The 22,477-nt window shown below is 49.0% G+C and overlaps 1 protein-coding gene across 1 annotated transcript in view; it reads left to right on the plus strand.

The window, feature by feature from the left end:
- Positions 1 to 7,686: 7,686 nt before the first annotated feature.
- Positions 7,687 to 22,477, plus strand: part of SEL1L3 (SEL1L family member 3) — a 107,481-nt gene continuing 92,690 nt past the window's right edge. The window contains exons 1-2 of the mRNA XM_070398429.1: positions 7,687 to 7,869; positions 21,036 to 21,606. Of these exons, the coding sequence (XP_070254530.1) occupies positions 7,702 to 7,869; positions 21,036 to 21,606 (739 nt within the window). The 5' untranslated portion in view covers positions 7,687 to 7,701. The remainder of the gene's footprint in view (positions 7,870 to 21,035; positions 21,607 to 22,477) is intronic.

Here is a 22,477-nt window from a genome sequence, read left to right on the forward strand (position 1 = left end):
GGGCCCATCAGGGGTGTTGGGGCTCCGTACCCTGTCACGCACAGAGCAGGGCCGATCAGGGGGTTGAGGAGCTCCCCGCTGTCACTCACAGAGTAGGGCCGATAGGGGAGTTGGGGCACCGCCCCCTGTCACACACAGAGCAGGGTGGATAAAGGGGTTGGGGCGCCGCACCCTGTCACACTCAGGGCAGGGCCGATGGAGAGGTTATGGCTCTACCCTGTCACACACAGAGCAGGGCCCATGGGAGCAGGGGGTTGGGGCACTGCACCCTGTCACACACAGAGCAGGGCCGATCAGAGGGTTGGTGCGCTGCACCCTGTCAAACACAGAGCCGCAGGGCAATCAGGGGATTGGGGAGCTCCCCCCTATCAGGCACAGAGCAGGGCAGATAGGGAGGTTGTGGCCCCGCCCCCTGTAACACACAGAGCAGCAGGGCGATCAGGGGGTTTGGGCGCTGCCCCCTGTCACGCTGATCCCGTGCCGGGAGCCTCACTGCTCTGCTGATCCCCGTGCGGGGAGGCATATTACCATTTTACTATATAGAATAGAGGCCTGGTGCACGGGTAGGGGCTGGCTGGTTTGCCCTGAAGGGTGTCCTGGATCAGGGTGGGGGTCCCCACTGGGGTGCCTGGCCAGTCTGGGTGAGGGGCTGAGGGCTGTTTTCCGGAAGCGAGTGACTGAAGCTTCCAACCGCTCCTTGTTTTCTTTTCTTTTTTTTTTTTTTTATTCTGGGCCAGCTTTAGCTCTGAGGCCTCGCTGCTGAAAACATCGATACAAAGTTTCAGTCCGCCTGGCTTTCAGTCCGCTGGTTTCTGGAGTTTTGTTTATCTTATTTGCAACATAGTACATAGTTGCTTAGAGTTGTAGCTCAGAGGCCAGCTAGTGAGGCGGGGAACGTTGGAGTCCGCAGCAAGCAAGCCTCATGTTCGCTTCCAGCTGCCTGGCTGCTGGCCGCCATCTTGGCTGACAGTTAATTTGCATATACTCACTGATTAGCCAATGAAAAGGGTAGCAGTCATACACTAATTACCATGTTTCTCTTTTATTAGTGTAGATATATATATATATATGTATATATATATGGCTCTACCCATATATATACATATATGTATATGTATATATACATATATATATATACACATATAGATACATATAGATACATACACACATATAGATACATACACACACACATATATACATACACACACACATATAGATACATACACACACACACATATATACATACACACATATAGATACATACACACACACACATATATACTAATATATATATGAAGAAATCTCTCAGGACAAGCTGTAGAGATAAGTAGCTTCTAAGAGCTACTTCTGTGTGCTTTTCTTGATTTTACCTGGACCTTGCTAAGCGTCCATACAGGTACAGATGATCTTGACGTTTCGTTTGACTTGACATTGTATATTACCGATAGACTGAAAGCAGAGTCACTGTTCATGTTTGCCTGCGCATCGTGATTCCGGCAGCAGGATGCGGTTATAAAACACTGTCAGGACTTGTAGACACAGCCCGCGTTCCCCACGCCGTCATGTGCACGCACTCTCTCTCCTCCATTATTTACAGTGACATTCCCTCCCTCAGTGCCCAGGCGCTCTCTCCTCTCACTTCTCTGTCCCAAGTGGATCTGCACATTCACACTCAGCTTCTCTCCGCTCCACTCCTTTTCACACGCAGGTTCTTCTCAACACGCTCACCCCAAGATTGCCTTCCACCTACGGACACGCGCCCTTGACCTTCTGCCTTCCAGTGTACTAGTAACTTCCTTCCTCAGACCCTCAGTCTACAGATATTTCTGTGCTCATTGAACCTGAAATGTCCCCCTTCCCCAGGTCCCCCAGGGATGGCAGGAGAAGTCTCTGCAGCCATGCCCAGCTGGGCAGGTTGCAGACCTAGGTTTGAGTGAGGCGGATACAGACACCTGGCTGCACCTGCCCAGCGGGGTTCAGCTCACAAAGCTCTTTATTAATGACCAGAGAATGGATTGTCCCCCCCCCCCCCCCATGCCTGCCCACCTGGACACAGCAAAACAGCCCGTGTGCAGCCCAGAGAACATCTGGCAGCAGCTGCTTAAGAGGCGAGTGCTCCTGACACGAGACAAGGCTTGGCTAAGGGAAGCTGCCTGCTTTTTCCCAGCTCAGGGTGGGGAAGAATCCAGCTGAATATGCACCTATTCAGAAGGGCAAAGAGCCAAAAATAACCAAGAGCAACAGCATTTCATCTGACAGGTCCAGAAATACAGCTCGGAGCACACCAGGGCTACAGAGGGCGTGATTCGCAGACCTTCAGCTTTCCCATAGAAATACCCAGAAAACTCTTAGGTTACCCACCTAAGAGCTTCCATCCCCTCTTCACTACAGCTCCTCAAAGCAAGGGCTCTGTGGCCCATAGGGAGAGAGGGGGCGGAGTCAGGGACTTGAGGCTCAGAAGAAGGGGTGTTGGGACCAGGATGTGAGGATGGTTTCTAGTAGAATATTCTAAGGAAGAAAGAAATAGGAAGTAATTGGTTAATATGGAGGATGCAAAACAGACAGGAAATGGACTTAGGGAAGGTAAAGCCTAAGTGTCACAGGATACCTGGGTGCACCAACATTACACGTGGCACACAGGAGTGAGCTAGACGCTGACGGTCACCCTCGGCAGGAAAAAGGGCCCGGTTTTCCCATCGAGGGGGGAAGTGTGCTGTCTGACAGCAGTCTTCTATTTTTGTTTTATTCTCTCCTATTTTGATGTAAAGGCAAATGTCACAGTTCATTCATCTTTATTCTGAATATCTGCAATTGCAGAAAGGGAGGAGGGGGTGGGAGTGAGGAGAAGGCTCCAGGATTCCTGAGAACCTGACTGCAGGAAGAGCACAGAGGAGCCAACCACCAGTAAAAAAGGAGAAGAAGGAGGGTGGTAAGGAGGGAGGCAGACAGGAAGGGAGGATGGAAGAAAAAAATGAGAAAGAAAGAGGATGGGTTCAATTTTATTTAGTGAACTAGAGGCCCAGTGCATGAAAATTCGTGCACTGGGGGGTCCCTCAGCCAGGCTGTGCCCTCTCACAGTCCGGGAGTCCTCAGGGGATAGCCTACTGATGGCTCTGCAGGAGGAGACCAGGCCAGCTGATCAGGGGACGGCACCGCCCCCATCACCCCGCCATTGCCACTGGCCTCCCTCTGTGGGAGGCGACTGGATGGGCCGATCAGGGGACGGTGCCAGCCTCCCACCATCACCCCTCCGCCACTGCTGGTTGCCACCCCCTCCCCCCATCGTTGTTCCCTCCCTCTGCCCGCTGGCACGTGCCTTGGCTGGCCTGGTGCCCCTTGCTCACCGGCCCCACCCCCCACCGACTGGTCTTTCCACCGTTCGGTCGATTTGCATATTATACTTTTATTATATAGGATAAGAACTTTCTAGGCATGAAAGGAATACCCGAAGCTGGTTAAGAAACAACCTCTGCTTTGAAGTCTACTTGGAGGAGGAGACAAGGCCAACAAAGTGATAGAGATATGAAACAGGATTGGGCAGTTTCACATGGGCTACAGGCAATGCTCAGTGGGGCAGAGACATGACCAACTGAGTTTGAACCTGAGGACATGAGGGAAGGCTCCCTAGAGCCGGTGGCATTTGGGCCCAGGGGTTTACGTAGGAGGGAAGTGGGGAAAATGAGCATTCCTTACTCACCAGTAGTGCCCTCTGCTCCCATCCTGTAACCCACAGGTCAGGTGTCTCTCTAGGAGCCGATCTCTGTACCCTACGCACCCTCAGTTCCTAGAAATGTGGTTTCCAAGTATCAGCATGGACAGTGACGGTCCAAAGAGATGTTCCCTCTGGTGCACAGCAAAATGAGACAAAGACCAGTTAGGAATTTCTCACAAGCAAATTAGATTCCGTTCCAAGGACTGCCTTTTATTATTAGAACGGGCAGTGGTTCTCAACCTTCCTAATGCCACGACCTTTTAATACAGTTCCTCATGTTGTGGTGACCCCCAATTTCATTGTTACAAATTGAACATAATTAAAGCATAGTGATTAATCACAAAAACAATATGTAATTATATATGTGTTTTCCGATGGTCTTAGGTGACCCCTGTTGAAAGGGTCGTTCGACCCCCCCCAAAGGGGTCGCGACCCACAGGTTGAGAACCGCTGTTCTAGGGCCTTCCTCATTTAGGATGGTAAAAATGCCCCGGCTTTCCAATGAAATAATGTTGATAGAAGATATTGTAAGTGTATCTGGGGGCTGTTTTTGCTTGTTTGAAGTATTTTTACTTGGCAAGTTGACAGTTGGCCAAGGGCATTGGTCCTGGAGATTTTACTGATCTCAAACCATTTCAGCACCCGAGAACTACGGGCCTAGGATGTCATTCCGTGCCCACGGAGGCAAGCAGATTCAGTGAAGGTTCTGCCTGGTTTTAACACCCCCTCCCCTCCAGGCCCCGGATGCTTCTCCCCTAAGCTTCCGTAAGGGACCCTGTTGCCTTCATCCTCATCCATGCTGAGTTCGAGGGGGTGTGATAAACGGACTCATGTAAGCAGCAATGAGAGATACCAGATTAATACAGTCTCCAGAGGCCTGCACATTGTGGTGGAGTATTAAAACTTAATTCAAACCAATGAATTATAATGGTGAGGTTTTAAAACCAATGGGAAAGCATGATATCTTTAAAATAAAGGGCCTTTTCCTGAAATCAGACCACACCCTTCAGATTACTGACACAAAGGGCTAGAGAGGCAAGGGCAGTCACGATCTGTCTTCTGGATCAAAATGTCACACTGCTCTGTGAACAGAAATCCTGACCTTCTCTTCTCTGCCCCCTCCAGTACAGAATTCATCAGTCATCACTGCCACCCCCGCTCCGGGCCACACAGCAACCTGCACGGCCCTTTTAGGGAACCCCATTGTGTCTTGGTCAGTTCTCTTGATTCCTGCCGCTCCTCGATCCCTTGGAAAGGGATAGTCCTGCCACCTCTGGATTTCTGGGGCCTCGGGTGGTGCCTGACCCACAATAGGAGCACAATGGAAGATGAGAAAGTGAGAGACTGGATATGCCTGATTAAAAATAGCTCAGCCCCCCCCCCCCCCCACTGGTGTGGCCAAGTGGTTAGAGTGTCCACCCAAACACTGAAAAGTCTCGGGTTCAATTCCCAGTCAAGGGCATGTACCTGGGTTGCAGGTTAGATCCCTGGCCCTGGTCAGGGTTGTGGAGAGGCAACCTATCAATGTGTCTCACCTTGACGGTTCTCTCTCTCCACTCCCAGCCCCCTCTCCCTGCCTCCCTCCCTCCCAGTCTCTAAAAAGCAATGGAAAAAAATATCCCCGGATGAGGATTTAAAAGAAATAGCCCAGTCCCCTACAGGGGGGCTTCCACATTGACTAGTTAGGTAAATTCAAACCCTTAAGGCTCACAGGCTTTGAAGGCTCTAATTCCATGAATCCTGATAACAAACAACCTGAGGGAACCATTCAGTTCCCCCCAAGACCAACCAAGTCCTTGTGCAATGAAGGAGAGAAACTCTGCAGAGAGGCCCAGGAAGACAGGTGGAAACCCCGCGATACTGAGAAGCCCCTGTTCTCCAGAAATGGCCAATTTCCTTCCACAGACATTAAAAAGTAGACGGTATAGTTCAGCCCAACAGGATCTAGGTTGAAGTCACCAAATCCTTTATGCTCTTGGGCACCTGCTGGAATGAGTGGTTCTCCACATCACTCAGGAGAATTTGAATCTCTTTGGGTCTGTGGAAGTGGGACAGGGTGATGGTGACGTCTGTCAAACAAAGAAAACCCTCCAGTGCTCTCATGTGGTGATCGCTAGATGTGAGAGGAGCGGCGGGCTCGAACCTTCCTGCAAGCCAGCCGTTCTGGACATGGGGTCTCTGGACCAGCAGCGTCAGCAGTAGCAGGGAGCTTGCTAGGCAGGCAGCTCCTCAAGCCCACCCAGGACCCACTGGCTCGGAAAATCCAGCGCGTTTGTCCAGCCACATGTTGTGTTCACAAGCCCTGGGGGTGATTCGGATGCAGGCTTACACCTGAGAACCACTAATATAAGGCATCATCTTGCAGCCAGTGAGTGACTGTGGGCCAAGAGCCTGCCCCAGGGCCACAGCCCTCAGGTGACCTACAAAAGGTAAGGGATGAGTCCCTGAGGAGCTGAGGGTGGCAGGCCTGGAGTGAGATGGCTGAGGGCATATCCAGGTCTAGGGGATTCCAAAATTGGTCAAACCCAGCCCCGGGCATCCCCTATGTACCACCAGCCTCTCCCGAGGCCCTACCTTCTGTGACTTGACCTACCATGGGAGCCGCTCCACCGGGAAGGGCTGTGACCTCTCACAATCCCAATCTATTATTAGTTCCAACCGCACAAATCCACCAGGGCCCACGGGAAGCTTTTGCTAACTTTGAAGATGGGCTGTTTCCGAGCAGCAGCCCAGGGGCCCAACCAGTTGTCTGCGCCGCTAGGCTAGGCATAGCTATGCCCTGCCCAGAGCGCCAGGGCAGGGCCTGGAGACAGGGGTCTTGCTTTGGGCCCTGGGGCCTGGCGACCCAACCTGCGTCCCCAAGGCCAAGATATGCCTGGATTTTTTTTTTTTTAAGCTGTTTGTTCACTTCAAGAGCCTCACGCCTCTCATTTGGGGCTTGAGTACAATTGCCTTGGCCTAATTAATTCATTTTCTTTTCCCTCCAAAGTGGAAGCCGGGGCACGTGGATACGAATTAAATACAAACCCCCTTTGGGCGCGGATACGCTGGGCAATTAAAACAAAGAGCGCGGCGGCGGGAGCGGCGGCGGCACCGCACAAAACCCTCGGGAACCGCGCGGAGCCGGCCGAGAGCCAACCGGCAGGGCGGGGCGCAACCCGGGCTCGTACCGTACCCGCAGGGAGCTGCCCCACCCCTGCAGGTGGACAGGTGGAGGTTGGCCAGGGTCAAAATCCACCCTGAAGGGCTGGAAGCTGGGCCAGTGCGTGGCGCAACTCCAGGAGGCAGGCGCGCCCGGCGCCCAGCGGGAATGGCGCCCTCGCCAAAAAAGCAGCCGAACAAAACCCATTGCACCGGCGGGAACTGGGGGCGCGCCCCGCAAAAGGAGTTGGGGGGGGGGGGGGTAGGGAAAATGCGGGAGGGAGGAAGAGAATGAGAAGGAGAGAGAGAAAAGGAGAAAGTGAAAAAAGAGAGATGGGATGACGAAGATAGAGAGAGAGAAGAGGGGAGAGGGAAACGGAGGGAGGGGAGAGGATCTCGAAAAGGAAGAGCGGGTAAGGGGGGCGGGGGAGGACAGGAAAGAAAGGGGAAGGGGGGCGGGCGGGAGCGGAGCCACCGGGCGGGGGTCGGCTGCCGAGGGGGCGGGACCGGGGTCTGTCCCCACCTGCGTGGGCGCCGGCTGCCGGGAGGGGTGGGACCCGGGCGGTCGGAGGGAGCGGCCGGGAGGCGGGCTGGCCAGGGAGCAGGGGGGAGGGAGGGAGGGGACGGGGACTAGGAGGCGGGGAGGAGCCGGCGCTCGGCTGGGGCTGCGGGGGAGGCGACGGCGGGAGCGGCATTGGCGGCGGCGGGTCCGGCAGTGGCGGCGGCGGCAGGTGGCCCCGCGCGCGGCGGCCGGCCTGGCCGGGGGCGGGCGCGAAGGTGGCGCCTCGGGCGGGGGCCGGTCCCTGCACCAGGTGACCTGTTCCGGCCGGGATCCGGGCGACCTCGCCATGCAGCGGCGCTGCGCGGGGCTCGGGCGGCCACGGCAGCCGCAGCAACACCCCCCGCCGCCCGCGGTCGGTCCCCGGGCCGCAGCCATGGTCCCCCCGAGCGGCGGCGGCGGCCCCCCAGACCTCGGCGGCCGTCCTGCCTGCGCGCTGCTCCTGCTCTGCTACCTGGTGAGCGTCGGACCCTGCCCGGGTCCTCCCCTCCGCGCGGAGCCCGGGGGACGCGGGTGGAGGGGCCGGGGACCTCGCCACGCGGAGTGGGTGCGGTGTTGCTAGTTTTCTCTTTTCCTGGCCGCTGTGCCCCGGGCACTCCCGGCACCTGGGATGGGCACCCGGTTGCGGAGAGCGGTGCGTGGACCAGACTTGCTCTGTGCTCTCGCTCCTGTCCTTCTCCCTCCCAGACTCGCGCCAGACCCGGGTCAGGTTCCCCCCGAGACCCGGCCTGCCCCCCGCTCCACCTGGGATCTTCGGTCACCCTCGTTCCGTCCCCACTCCGCTGCGCAAGGCTCTCCAGCCCCTTCCCTATCTGTCCTGAGCTTCCCTTACAATCTTCCCGTAGCTCCTTTTCTTCTCGCGCCCAACTTCGCCTCTCTCTCCGCGAATGCCACCCGCCTCGACCCTCCTTTTAGTTCCCACCCTGTCCTCACCGCCCCGACCACCTTCTGCCAATGCGCCGGGCTAGGCGAGGCACCTCGGGTTTCCAGCTATCTTCAACTCCCCCATGGTCATTCCGGCCAAGTTGCGGATGCCAGAAAGAAATCTAGTTCTTTGTAACACGCTCACTGCCAGAGTGGTGACTTTAGCTGCGTCTCGAACATTGTCATTTCTGAGAACACGTCTGGCTTATGCATGTCAGTTACGATGTGCACACTTCTTGGCTCCTGTCTTAGTCATCAACTAAATGGCAGGAGCCTATTTTTCAAAACCAACGCTTTACAATACCAGAGTAACTTAGACCCTCATTAAAAGGTGGGAGAAACACCCTCACTTCCCTGGCTGGCTTCTCTTTCTTCTGCTTTGAGTTCTAAACAATAGTAAATTTACCGAAGGTGACACCCTTCCTGTCCGGCTACCTTATGTTCCAGGATCCTGCAGAGTCCTTGGGTTATCTCGCCATATATTACTCTAAATAAATGAAATGGAAAATGCTGAATCATGAAACTGATGTAATAGGAAATTCACAGAATGTGAAAAAAAATTTTTTTGAGCAGTGTCATTGTCCAGAATTTTTTTCATTTATGTGATTATCATTATTCAGAGTCTTTCTTCTCAGAAGCTAAAAACTGCTTAGGAGACACTTGCAGGAATTAGAATTTGATTCCAAGGAAATTTGCCACCCAGCCCAAGTTTCTTTCAACATTCTTTACTTCTTGGATGTTTCATTTCTTGAAGCAAGGGAGTGTAAAAATGCAGATTGTGCTTCTGCATTTGCATCTACCTGTTGAGCAATCCATGCTTTTCTTCATATTTTAAAATTAGCCGGTACCAAATTTTGTGGTTGGATTTACTTTGTATTTTCATAAGAAATTGTCAGTTAACATGATTTTTCTTTCACCCAGGAGATATTATTATTTATTATTTATGCCACAGGAATACAGCACATAGGCTCATAAATAAAACTGCCTTAACAAATGACAGGGTTTTGGGTTTAAACAGATGGTCCCCGTCCACAAGTCACTGGTTACCCACAGAGGCAGAAATGATCTAGTGGAGTATTGGGTGAAACATTAATGTACAGATGGTCTGGAAATGTTAACACCCTGCGAAGAGAGACCACTTCTTGACAATTCCAAGAAATCAGAGTAACTATTGGAAAGCCTAGAGGCCTCTTGGTCTGTGGGAACACAGACAGATGGAAACCAGATAAGAAAGTTCTGTATGGACCGAGGTGGTTTAAAAGAATATCACAGACGAGGGAAGATGACACTGTAGGTAGAGTAAGGTAGTGAAGTGGTGAGGTGGAGCTCTGAAAAGGGAGGTTATAGACAATGCTGTCATGTGGGAAGTAACTAGAGCATGGCTGAATGTCTTGGCAGGCAGGGACCGAATGGGTTTTGGAACTATGGGGCAGGAAATGTCAGTGCCTCCTGACTCTGCCTGCTCCCTTCAGATGGGCCTCAGGGATGTGCTACTGTAAAAGCAAGGCTTTTTGCAAAAGCCAAGGAAGCAAGAGTGTGAGTTGGAAGATGGGCTTTCCCTTTTGTTCTGAAGGTCTAGCCACTTGCAAGGGATTTTGCTCTAGAGCAGTGGTTCTCAACCTTCCTAATGCAGCGACCCTTTAATACAGTTCCTCATGTTGTGGTGACCCCCAACCATAAAATTATTTCCGTTGCTACTTCATAACTGCAATTTTGCTACTGTTATGAATCGTAATGTAAATATCTGATATGCAGGATGTATTTTCATTGTGACAAATTGAACATAATTAAAGCATAGCGATTAATCACAAATACAATATGTAATTATATATGTGTTTTCCAATGCTCTTAGGCGACCCCTGTGAAAGGGTCGTTCAACCCCCAAAGAGGTTGCGACCCACAGGTTGAGAACCGCTGCTCTAGGGGAATGTGCTGAGATATCGACAACAGGTGAGGCTTCTTGACCTTGGAGAGGGTTAGCCTGCAAATTGGGGGAAATGTAAACATCTGCATGAAAAACATGAAGCAATCGAGAAAAAAATTCTTGAGTTACATGCATTCTGTCCATCAAGGAAGACTTCCTAGAAGAAGTGATCCATCTGGGGAGGGAGGGTAGACAGGTGGAGGGTAGAGGATGAGCAGAATAGCTAGGTAGGATCTCAGGAATATGTAGATACTAGAGGGAGAAAGCGATCTCATAATTTTGAAGCCTAACTAGTAATAGTAGCAATAACAATAATGTGAAGTTGTTTATATGCCTTATCTAATATTAACCTTAGCAACGACCCGCTAAGGTAAGAGTTATGATCCCCATTCAGATGAGGTAACTGAGGTTCAGAAAGGGTAAGTTGCCCTGGGCCACACAGGCAGTCCATGATTGAAACCCAAATCTATCTACTTCCAGAGCCCCAGTTCTTAGCCATGTTAACTGATTGCCTTCTGGATTTTGCTGCTTATAACCCATTCCCCTCATGTATAGAGATGTATGGGCCATTAGCAAAGCATTTGCAATTAGCAGCTACCGTGCAATTGGCCAGGATGTGAGGTCATGTCTAAAGTAGCCTAAAATATACAAGGCAGGAAGCACAGGCCACAGAATAGAAGCAGGATGTTAAATAGGAAAAAATAAAAAATAAAAAGAGGTAAAAGCAGAAGATATTTGCCATCCGTGATGGAGAGGTAAGAGAGTGGGTCTTTATACAGTCCAGAGGCAGCTGGTTGTCGAAGTTTAGCATTTGAGTTGGTATAAATGTGTGTCCAAGTGTAGAGCTGAGTGTGCCTAGGAATCCATTCCAAAGCCAATTTTCTGTGATGTGGGGACCAATTCCCAATTTGTGTTTTCCCTACCAATTTTCTTGTTCACAAGAGCTGGAGGTTGAGCGTGGCTTTCTGAACAGGTGCCTTCAAGGCCCTGCCCTCCTGGGAAGCATGCTTCCTGCAGCCAGGGTCCAGAGGCAATGCCACCCGGTCCCGTCCGGCCACCCCCCCCCCCCCCCCCCCGTCTCCATTGGCTAGGACAGAGTAACCTTCAGTAGCTGCCTAAGAATGGAACTGTGACTGTAGCTAGGATACTGCCGAAGCATGAATAATTGTGACGAGGCCTGAAAGATAAGTCACGGAATGATGCCAAACAGATTTCTGAAAAGATGATCCCTGGTCCTTGCAGCTGCCAGAAAATGCTGAGGTCACTAAAGGTCAAGATGCAGAGAGCCTCCCCAGAGAGGGTGAGAGCCTCAAAAGCAAAAGGTAATGAGATCGAGTCCCCTGAGGTCACTGGTGCTGAGTGGTGTAGTCCACACATGACTTGCTCTGCCCAACAGACCCCTTGCCATTCTCTCTCATCATTAACTCTTACCTTTCTCCAGACTTGGCTAGAACATCCCGAGGCTGCCCCAGCCCCGTCTGTGACAGTGGCACTTGTAGAAGACAATCTTGTCCATTCTGAACTTTGGTCTCAAAGTTATAATTTCTTTCTTAAATGAGAAAACAAATCTTACAATGGCTAGTATTATTGATGGTCAGCGGTAGATATTTGCACTTGTTAGACAACCAGAGGACAAAGAAATAAGAGGACATCAACAAGGCAGACGTATGTGAGGATCGTTAGCCGATGGTGGCTGTGTCAGTTTTGTACAGGATTTTCTGTGAGTGACCCCTGGTTATCCCTCTAGCAGTAATGTGTGTAACACAGAACCTGGAAAAGCAAAACCGTGAAGAAGCCTCAATTGTCCAGCTTGTGTGAGGGTGATTATGAATATTTGAAGTCCAGAGATCCCCCTCAAGCTTCACATCAGCCAGTAGCTTCCCCATTCATCCTGACCAGAGCTGCTGAAATCTCCCAAGTGATGGTATTTGCGTCTTGCTTTCTAGCCCTTCTGTTCTTGTTGGTAAACGTGTAGGAGCCATGAATTGGCTGACCCGAAGCAGCTGGGAGAAAGGTAGAAGAGAAGACATAAAGAACCCCGGTATTTCACAGAGAAGATGAACTGATGCACATACACCATAAATAGCCTATAGTGGATTCAGTTACCTTGTTTTTTGGCTCATCCCAGTCCCCTGAGAAAGGAACTAAAGGGGCAGGAGGGCCGTGCAGCGTGCAAGCAATGGCGGAGGAGATGCTGACTTGGCAGCTCTTGTCTCCCATCCTCACCCTAAAAAGGGCTGGCGAGGTGGCTCAGTGCAGTGTGTGTGTTAGTGGATAAGATAACATCTACCCTCTTCAGACACGAGGGGTAATGACCCCATAGATGGGAGTGAGGAAAGTCCTGAGACTCCCTCACCTATAGCCAGAAAGCGGTGAAGGTGTAGAGGTAAGTGGGTGAGTTGAGGGTGACATTGGGGTGTTTCTGGAGGGCAAGAGGCACACCCTCCCTGACTTTGGAGTTAGCAGCTATGGATTTGAATTTTTTATTCTGCTGGTTGACCTTGGGCAAGTTACTTATCCTCTCTGAATCCATTTCATTTCCTCAGCTGGAATTCTCTGTCCCTCACAGGGCTGTTGTGAGGATTAGGTTTGAAGGGAGAAGTTCTATGACGTTCTGTGTGAAGGACGAGGTTAAACCCGAGTGGGAAAGTCTTACTGCACCTGCCTGGCACACAGGAGCTGCTCAAAGAAACCAACCCAAACCATGGTTCCCCTCGTATGATTTGAATTACTAAGAAATAGCCAATCAAGTCATATCAAAGAGGAGAGCACTCCTACTCCAGCACAGTAGGAGCATTGATCATCATTGCGATGGCATGTCCCTAGCCAGCTCTCAGGTTTAGGAAGGCACACTGAGCAACTGGGAAATGTTTCCCAAGGCATATCTTGATTTTGAAGTCCATATTGACATCATCGCCCATTCTGCTTAATTGCATGCTTCGTTGACATAAACAGAATTTTTGCTTATTTCTAGTCAGCAGAAATCGGAAAAGTAGGCCTTTTAAGCCAATACAATTACCCTTTGACCTGTGGAAAGTTTGATCCAGCCAGTTTGTAGAGAAAGCCCTCATGAGCCAAGATTTTCCTAGATGACTGATGGGGCAGAATGGACAGGAATGAGAGAAACAGACAATCCATCGTAGTTTGCATATCGGACATACCCACATACACCTGTAAGTGTAAATGAACTCCCCTGGTGAGATGTGAATGATTTAAGATTTTCCAATCTCTGTCCCTTCCTTAAATAACAAGTGGATCATGTAGAGAAAAGAGCCACGCTTTCTCAGTGCTTTAGAATAAGGGAGGGTCATTTGAATAGAGTTTCTTCTTATTGATTTTTTTAAAGGAATCAGATGCAGTCATCCTGAAAGAAGTTTAGGTGGTATTGATAGATTTTTTTCCCCCTCCATCTAGAAGATGCATAAATTCATCTGTTTCTCGATTCCCAGGCTGAACTGAATGCATTTAGATCTCCAATTTGGGATTTTTTATCAAGAACACACATTAACCGATCCCTTTCTTTCTTTTACAAAAAATTTCAATACCTATACAATTACACAAAGACAAAGGAGTCTGTGTTTTGTGACTGTGTGTGATACTGTCAAGCTTGACTTTGATTAGGGCTTACTTCTGGTCGAAACAGATGTTTGAGGGCTCAGACGCCTCTCAGTGCTCAGTTCCATTGTGTGCAGAGCAGATCAGTAGCTTCTGAGGTGGAACATCCATGTGGCTGCCTAGATGGCATCATGGGAGAGGCACAGAAATGTCCCTCTGGCCCCCAGATATCTTGCTTACAGCTGCAGTGCCTTTGGCCTTTGCTGTTCAGGCATTATTTCCACCAGGCTGGCACAGAAATGCAGATATGTGACATTACTGCAGTATTTTGTCATTATCACATTAACATGGATCAACTTGCCAGATGAACAGGAGCCTGATGAGGGTGGAGGGATATGCATCTTAAAATTTTACTTTGTGCTTTTGGCATGGAGAAATAAAAAAGTTCTAGAATATAGGGTGGTTGCCTGAGGGTCTGGAGGGACTGGACAGCTGGGAGTAAGACCACTCCATGTGGGGATGGTGGGTGCCAGTGTGCCACCTTCCCTGACTTCACTCACAGTCCCCACCTCAGCTCTGACCCCCAGAGCACACTGAGATGCCAGAGGGAAAGGGCTCTTCGGAAGGAGGTTGATGAGGCTGGATGGAAAATAGAGAATAGTCGAGAACTTGTGAATGTCAGGAAAGGGTGGTGGGGGACTCAAGGTTGGATCAAGTCCTTTGGTTTATTTTATTTTTTAAAAAATATATTTTATTATTTTTTTACAGAGAGGAAGGGAGAGGGATAGAATTAGAAACATCGGTGAGAGAGAAACATCGATCAGCTGCCTCCTGCACACTCCCTACTAGGGATGTGCCTGCAACCAAGGTACATGCCCTTGACCGGACTCGAACCTGGCACCCTTGAGTCCGCAGGCCGACGCTCTATCCACTGAGCCAAACTGGTTAGGGCAAGTCCTTTGGTTTATATGCAGGTGCCCTTAGAGCTGTGGAGCAGTGACCTGGGACAGACCACCAGGGCACCTGGTAGAAATGCCCACGCCCAGGACTTTATTTCAGCAAGAAGCACTTAACAAAATCCTATGCGCCAAGCCGGAGACGTAACAATGAATACGACATGGACTCTGACCTCGTAATTTCTAAACAAAGGAATGTTTGGGTAATTTTTAGCTTGTGCTAATGCAACCTGGCATGTGAAAATACCTATGAAGGTTGTACACGTGTCATGCCTGTAGCTGAAACTCTTCAAGTTAATTGCCTTGTTTTCCTGGCAGGAAACAGCTCATAACCACACACATGACTTGAGCCAGGAAATCAGCTTCAGCTTAATCAATATTTAGAGTGTGATGTGTTGATAATCAGTGTTGGTTTAGTACATAGCAGAGGTAGCCACAGCTCATGGTGTAGCAGCTGCCCGCTGGGTCAGCTCCAACTCATGAGATGCCAACTTCCTGCATAGGTGCCCAAAGGACTGAAGATTGTAACACCCTCTTGAGGGGTTTAGACCATGTTCCTAAAGCTACAATATGGTGACTTTATGGTCCTGCCTGCCTGGGGCCAGCACACCTGTGTCAGAGTCAGAAAACATTGCCCAGTCCCTGAAGTTGTTTTTCTCTTGTACCCCAGCTGTCAGTCAGGCTTTTCCCACTTCTCGAATAATCTCTCTCAGTCCAGGCAATTTTACCTCTTTGCCCAGTCCAGCTCCAACGTCTCATCCTGCTTAGATCTTTCTTGAGAGAAACAGTAGCAAGATGTCAACACCACCACCAGGGAACCTTAGCGAAATAACAAATCAAGCCCCAGCAACTACACATGTAGGAAATTATGCCTAATTGGGTTATTCATCTCATTTCTCCTATACGCTCATAATTCCTTTAAAAAAATATATCTTCTGTCACTTTGTGTTCTTCCGAACTCTATCTGAATAGAAGTTTGATAATCTAGAAGAGTGGTGGTCAAACTATGGCCCACGGGCCTGTCCAACCAGCCGCCTGTTTTCGTAAATAAACAGAGCTGCACTGGATGACAGCCAAGCTTATTGGCTCCTGAGTTGATGTGGCTGCTCTCTCTCGATACCACAGCAGAGGAGAGTAGCTGCGATGGACACCGAGTGGCCCAAAAACCTAAAATATTTACTGCGTGGTCCTTTGTTACCGGAAAAGCCTGCTGATCTCAAATCTAGAATAGTGCCATCCAGTAGAAGTATGATGTGAGCGACCAACGCAAGCCACCTGTGTAATCTCAAAATTTCTAGTAGCAACATAAAACAAGTAAACTGAAAAGGTGGAATTAATGCTGGTAATATAGTTTATTTAACTTACGGTATTCTAATATCATTTCAGCATTATTAATGAGCTACTCTGCACCCTTCTTTGTATCGGTTTTGAAGTCCAGGGTATATTTTATGCTGACGACACCCCTCAACGTGGACCAGCCACATTCCGAGTGCTTAACATGACTTGTGGCCTCGGTATTGGCTCGCATACAGCCAGAATCCATAAGCCTTGGATTTACTTTTACTGCACTTGGAAGCAGGTGGAAATACAATAATCTTCCTAGAAGTATGTGGAGGTTCCCTTTAAAACAGAATTTCCAGTGAAGGCCTTGGGGAGGGTCTGTAGTCAGGTGTCCTGTACCTTCTTCATTCTCATCTGTCACCACCAATCTGCAGTGATGAGCCAAGGTCTGGAAAGTCATGGGCCATCAAGCAGAACTGAAACCATGCTCAGCACATTGCACTTACTAACGCAGAAAAGTGGCTGGTGCATTTTTAGGAATAAGATGTAAAATAATGGCCCAAGCTCAGTGGTCAGCAAACCGTGGCTCGCGAGCCACATGTGGCTCTTTGGCCCCTTGAGTGTGGCTCTTCCACAAAATACCACGTGCGGGCACGCACGTACAGTGCGATTGAAACTTCGTGGCCCATGTGCAGAAGTTGGTTTTCGGCCTGGGCGAGTCTATTTTGAAGAAGTGGCATTAGAAGAAGTGGGGGGTGTCGGTCGGCCGGGCGACGGGAGACGTGGCGCAGGCGGGCCTCGGGATTCATGCATGAGTTGAGTGAGACTGGCTACAAGACGAGTGTGGATGGGAGATTTGGGAGGGGTCGACCTCAGCGAACGTACCTCAATCAGATTGAGGACGTTTTTAGCAAAGGCCAGCTTAGGAGTACCCTAATTAAGTTAATAACAATGTACCTACCTATATAGTTTAAGATTAAAAAATTTGGCTCTCCAAAGAAATTTCAATCATTGTACTGTTGATATTTGGCTCTGTTGACTAATGAGTTTGCCGACCACTGCCCTAGCTGGTTTGGCCCAGTGGATAGAGCGTCAACCTGCAGACTGAAGGGTCCTGGGTTCAAGTCCAGTCAAGGGCACATACCCAGGTTGCGAGCTCGATCCTCAGTAGGGGGCATGCAGGAGGTAGCCGATCAATGATTCTCATCATTGATGTTTCTCTCTCTCCCTCTTCCTTCCTCTCTGAAATCAATAAAAAATATATTTTGAAAAAGAAAAGGAGCCAGGCTTCTGGGCTTGCCTCTGCTAAGCCACCAGCTCGGTGATGTTGGAGACTGTCACCTCTTGGTTGCCATTTCATTGTCCAAAACTTGGGGTGGGCTGGCTCGTCACCAAGGGCCCACCCGCTCTAACATTCTCTACTTCTAATTATAAGACTATCTTTGTATCTTTTCTCCCTCCACCCCTGTAATTTGGAAGTATAAATGAGAACCTAAAACAATTCAACCTCTTCCTGAGGGGTGGACAGTTGGACTTTATACATTTCTTCCCACAGGCTTCCCATCAGGAATCAAAGAGAATGGCCAGCCTTTCTAGTCTCCCTCTGCAATTTGCAGAAGCCATATTTTCCATTTTTATTTTTTAGGACTGATGATGCTTCCCTCTCCGCCCTCATTTTGGAGAATGTTCATGTAGTACAAAATTAAATAGATATGTAGGGATGGCCAGTGCTGGTCTCTCTCTTACCCTGTCTCCTGGTCGCCTTGTCCTTCTCCATATGGGCATCCAGTGCTGTGTACCCAAGCAAATATGTCTATATTTCTTCTTCTTCTTTTGAACCCAAATGGTACTTATGAACTTTGAAGTTCAAAAATAAATAAATAAATAAATAAATAAACCTTGAAGATCATCCTGTTTTCTGCGCAAGAAGATCTTTCTCCTGTCAGTAGCTGTATTGTACTCCAGAAGGAGATGCACTGTAATTTGCCTAACCAGCCCTGTCTTGATGGGCATTTAGCTTTTCCAGCTTTTGCTGTTATAACCAGTGCTGCAGTGAAAAGCTGTATGTACATGATTTCCACAGATTTGATTATATTTGTAGGATAAAGTTCTAGAAGAGGAATTATTGGGCCAGGGGGCGGTGCAGTTATACCTTTGGTAGGCATGGCCTGATTGCAGTCCACAGGGATCACCCCACCAGCAGGATATGCGGGGCCATGCTGCCCTCCACTCCAGCCGCTACCATGCGTTATTGGGCTTTCTGATGTCTGTGACTCTACCAGGTTCCAAATGGCATCTCGGTTCACTTTCAATGTGCATTTATTTCTCTTACTATGAGTGAGAATTTACTTGTCAATGAACTCAGTCGTTTGCTCATTTTTCTTGCTCGGCAGCTTTGCTTCTGATTGTTGACTGTCAGTGCTTTAAAATAGAAACACCATCCCCTTTTACAGAAACTTTCTTTGGTTCTTTGCCATCAGTCGAATAAAAGTCAACATTCTTTGGGTGGGGATTCAACGTCCCCCAGAACCAGGATCCTGTCTTATTTTTTCAACTGCATATCCTCACGTCCTTTCTATTCTCTGGCCAAACCCAGCTGCTTGCTTGCCCCCCAATGCATCTGCATTTCCCTGCCTTCTTGCCCCTACTCAAGCTGGTCATAGTACTTGCAGTGTCTTCCCTTTGCCCCTCTACTTAGAACTTCTCTTCATCCCTCAAAGCCCAAATGAAATATTCCTTCCATAACGCTTGTCCTGGACACCCTGGTCAGAGTTACTTTCACCTGGGGCTGTGTTCCTTTAGGGCTGGTATATAGTTTAGACTGAGGACTGGCCAGGTTCTGCTTTGTGTTACAACTTTTTGTAAATACGATTCCTTGATACCATCTTTCTGTCTTAGCCACCTTGGCCTCTCCTACAGCCTTAAACCAGAAGTGAAGAAAGGGCTCCCTAGTTAGTCCTTCTTTGGAGAAGATTACAGTGACCTTGTGGTAAAAATATTCATAGTATAAAATTTTGCCATTTTAACCATTTTAAGTGTAGAACTCAGTGACCTTAGAGTACATTCACAGTGTTGTGCAACCATCACCATCACCCATCTTCAGACTCTTCATCTCGCAAAACTGAAAATGTGCCTGTTAAACAGTCATTCCTCTTTCTCCTCTTCCCCCAGCCCCTGGCAACCGCCATTCTACTTTCTGTGTCTATGAATTTAGACTACTCTAGGGACCTCATATAAATGGAATCATACAGTGTTTATTCTCTTGTGACTAACTTATTACACTTAGTAAAATGCCCTTAAAGTTCATCCAATGGTAGCATGTGTCAGAATTTCCTTCCGTTTTGAGGCTGAATAATGTCCCATTGTGTGTAGATTCCACTTTTGTTTATCCATTCATCTGTTGATAGGCTTTGGGTTGTTTCCACCTTTTAGCTATTACGAATGATGCTGCTATGTGAGTATATGTCTATGGACATATCTCTTCAAGCCCCTGCTTTCAACTTTTTGGGGTATAATACACCCAGAAGTAGAATTGCTGGATCATATGGTAATTCTTGTGTAACTTTTTGAGGAATCACTGTACTGTTTTCCACAGCAGTTGCCCCATTTTACATTCCCACCAGCAATGCACAGGCTCCTGTTTCTCTACATCCTTTCCAACACTTGTCGGTTTATTTGATAATATATTTTTTATTGATTTCAGAGATGAAGGGAGAAGAAGAAAGAAATAGAAACATCAATGATGAGAGAATCATTAATCGGCTGCCTCCTGCACGCCCCACTCTGGGGGTTAAGCCCGAAACCTGGGCATGTGCCCTTGACTGGAATGGAACCCGGGACCCTACTGAGCCAAACCAGCAAGGGCTGTTTGTTTTTATAGTAGCCACACTGATGGGTGTGCCACAGTCCCAAGTAACCTTTTTGCGATTGTGTTTGGGGTGCCTGAATCACAAAGTCAGATTTAGGAGATCTCTCTTAGCACCTATACATCACACCCAAAACATTGCCTTGACTTCATGACCAAACTTTCCAGATTTCTTCTGGAACGAATGTCCACATGGAGAGGGCTGGGTCATTCAGAGAACTAGATAAATAACCAGGCAAACAAAACCTCTCCTGGCACATGTTGCACCAGCCACGGTGAAAGGATCAGACAACACAGTCTGTGGTCCCTGCATGCCCGTGTGTGATTTGGAGCAGCAGCAACCTCCTGCTGGTCCATCCATCATGCGTGCTTGTCCTGGCTCAGAACTTACGGAGAAAATGAGGCCGGGTTGGAGTCCCCGCCATGTTCTCTCTCGGGTGCACTTTGAGCTCTTCTCCAGCCCTCTGCTTTGGCTGCCGCTCTCCGGCATTTGCAGTCAGGACAATAGTTTGGAAATGTCTGAAGCCCGATTGTTCTCTTTTTCACTCAAAGGCAGACTCATTGTGCCTGGATGTGTTATGAACTGGCTCCTCCGTTTGGAAACCAGCTCTGGAGTAACTGCCACGCAGTTTGAAAGGCACGTTCTGATCAGCAGATGCTACTGAGTCTGGGGAGAGAGTTAATGTGGCCTAATCTTCATGTGTATTTGTGTGTGCGCATGTGTTGGTTTTTCTCCAATTGCTCAGTAGTGATTTCGACATCTTTTATCTTCCTCATTCGTCGCTTTATGGACATGGATTTTTTTATCCCGGGAAAATCATGATCCACATATCTCTATATATAAAAGCCTAAGCAACCTTTACTAACGGAGGACTGGCTGGTAGCTATGATGTGCACTGACCACAGGGGGCAGATGCTCAACGCAGGAGCTTCCCCCTGGTGTCAGTGTGCTCCCACAGCTAACCTCCCGCAGTCCCTCCCCCCGGCCGGCTGGCCCTAATTGGCCCTGATCACCGGCCAGGCCAAGGGACCCCACCCATGCACAAATTCGTGCACCAGGCCTCTAGTCTGTTAATACGATCATTTTTAAACTTTCTCTATATCATTTTTCTTTTCAGAATTTTGTGCCGTCTTGGGGCCGGCAGACCTCCCTGACGACGTCAGTGATATCCAACACTGAGCAGAGCGTGGCTTACAAAGACTTCATTTATTTCACTGTCGTTGAAGGAAATGTTCGCAACATTTCTGAAGTCTCGGTTGAGTATTTGTGCTCCCAGCCTTGCGTTGTCAATTTGGAAGCGGTTGTCTCATCCGAGTTCAGGAGTAGCATTCCTGTGTACAAAAAACGGTGGAAGAACGAGAAGCATCTTCACACCAGCAGGACACACTTGGTGCAGGTGAAATTTCCAAGCATCATGGTTTACAGAGATGACTATTTCATCAGACACTCCATTTCCGTGTCGGTGGTGATACTCCGCGCCTGGATTACTCACAAATACACTGGTGGAGACGTGAATGTTAAATGGGACGAAAACTTGCTACACGCTGTCGCGAAGAATTATACTCTGCTGAAGACGGTCCCGCCTTTTGAGCGCCCTTTCAAAGACCATCAAGTGTGCCTTGAGTGGAACATGGGTTATATTTGGAACCTTCAGGCAAACAAGATTCCCCAGTGTCCTCTTGAAAATGGTAGGTCACTTGCCTTGCCAGGAACCTAATTCATTTCTTCAGATAGCCTGTACCATAAGAGGGGCAGGGGAAAAATTCTTATATTAGCAGTTGGGGGAGACTGGGGGAAAAGGAGCCTGTAATTTTAGACTTTGGGGATGAAAGGAGGAAAGTAGAAAGGTGAGGTGAGGAGAGGAGAAAGAGTTGGAGAGAATAGGACTGAAGGTGAAAGAGAGAGAGGGACAGAGGGGCCATGGAAGAGGGACCTTGAGAGGTTTGGAGGTTTTAAGTTGGAAAGGAGCATTAATGCTACTGGAACAATCATTGGGAAGATCTTCCTCCTGTCTCCCCTCAAACACCCTTCCAGCATCAGTGAGCTTTAGTGCAGCATTGCTTCCCAGCCAAGCAGACCTGGCTTCTGCTCCTGGCTCTTCCACTTTCCTTCTGCCTGTGTAATTTCGGAACTCTTGGAGCCTCAGTTTTCCTCTCTGTAAAGTGGGAATACTAAATAGCAATTCTCTCAGAGCAATGTTGTGAGAATTAAATGAGTTGTAATTTGCTTAGCACATAATGAGCGCTCAGTGAAAAGTAGCCGTGATGATGGATGATAGAGTCCAAACTCTGCATTTTATCCTAAATGCCACATGGGCACAGCCTCTGAAGGATCCGTACATGCGGCTCCTGTGCCCTTCTTCAGTCTCCCTTAAGCATTGGCGTTGGACCTCTCTGACTATACACAGTTAGAAGAAGGGGTCTGAATATCGCTCTGTTGGTGACAGGGGTACCTTGCTCTGCTGAGTGTCTGCCAGCTCTTCTCTGTACCCTGCAATGGGGAGCCATCCTGGGCATGCTCCCAGGAACCACCCAGGTCTAGCAGCGTTTCCCAAAGTGT

This window comes from Myotis yumanensis, unplaced genomic scaffold (assembly GCF_028538775.1).
Source record: "Myotis yumanensis isolate MYYU_CA2020_CCGP unplaced genomic scaffold, mMyoYum1.0.hap1 SCAF_1, whole genome shotgun sequence".
NCBI lineage: Eukaryota > Metazoa > Chordata > Mammalia > Chiroptera > Vespertilionidae > Myotis > Myotis yumanensis.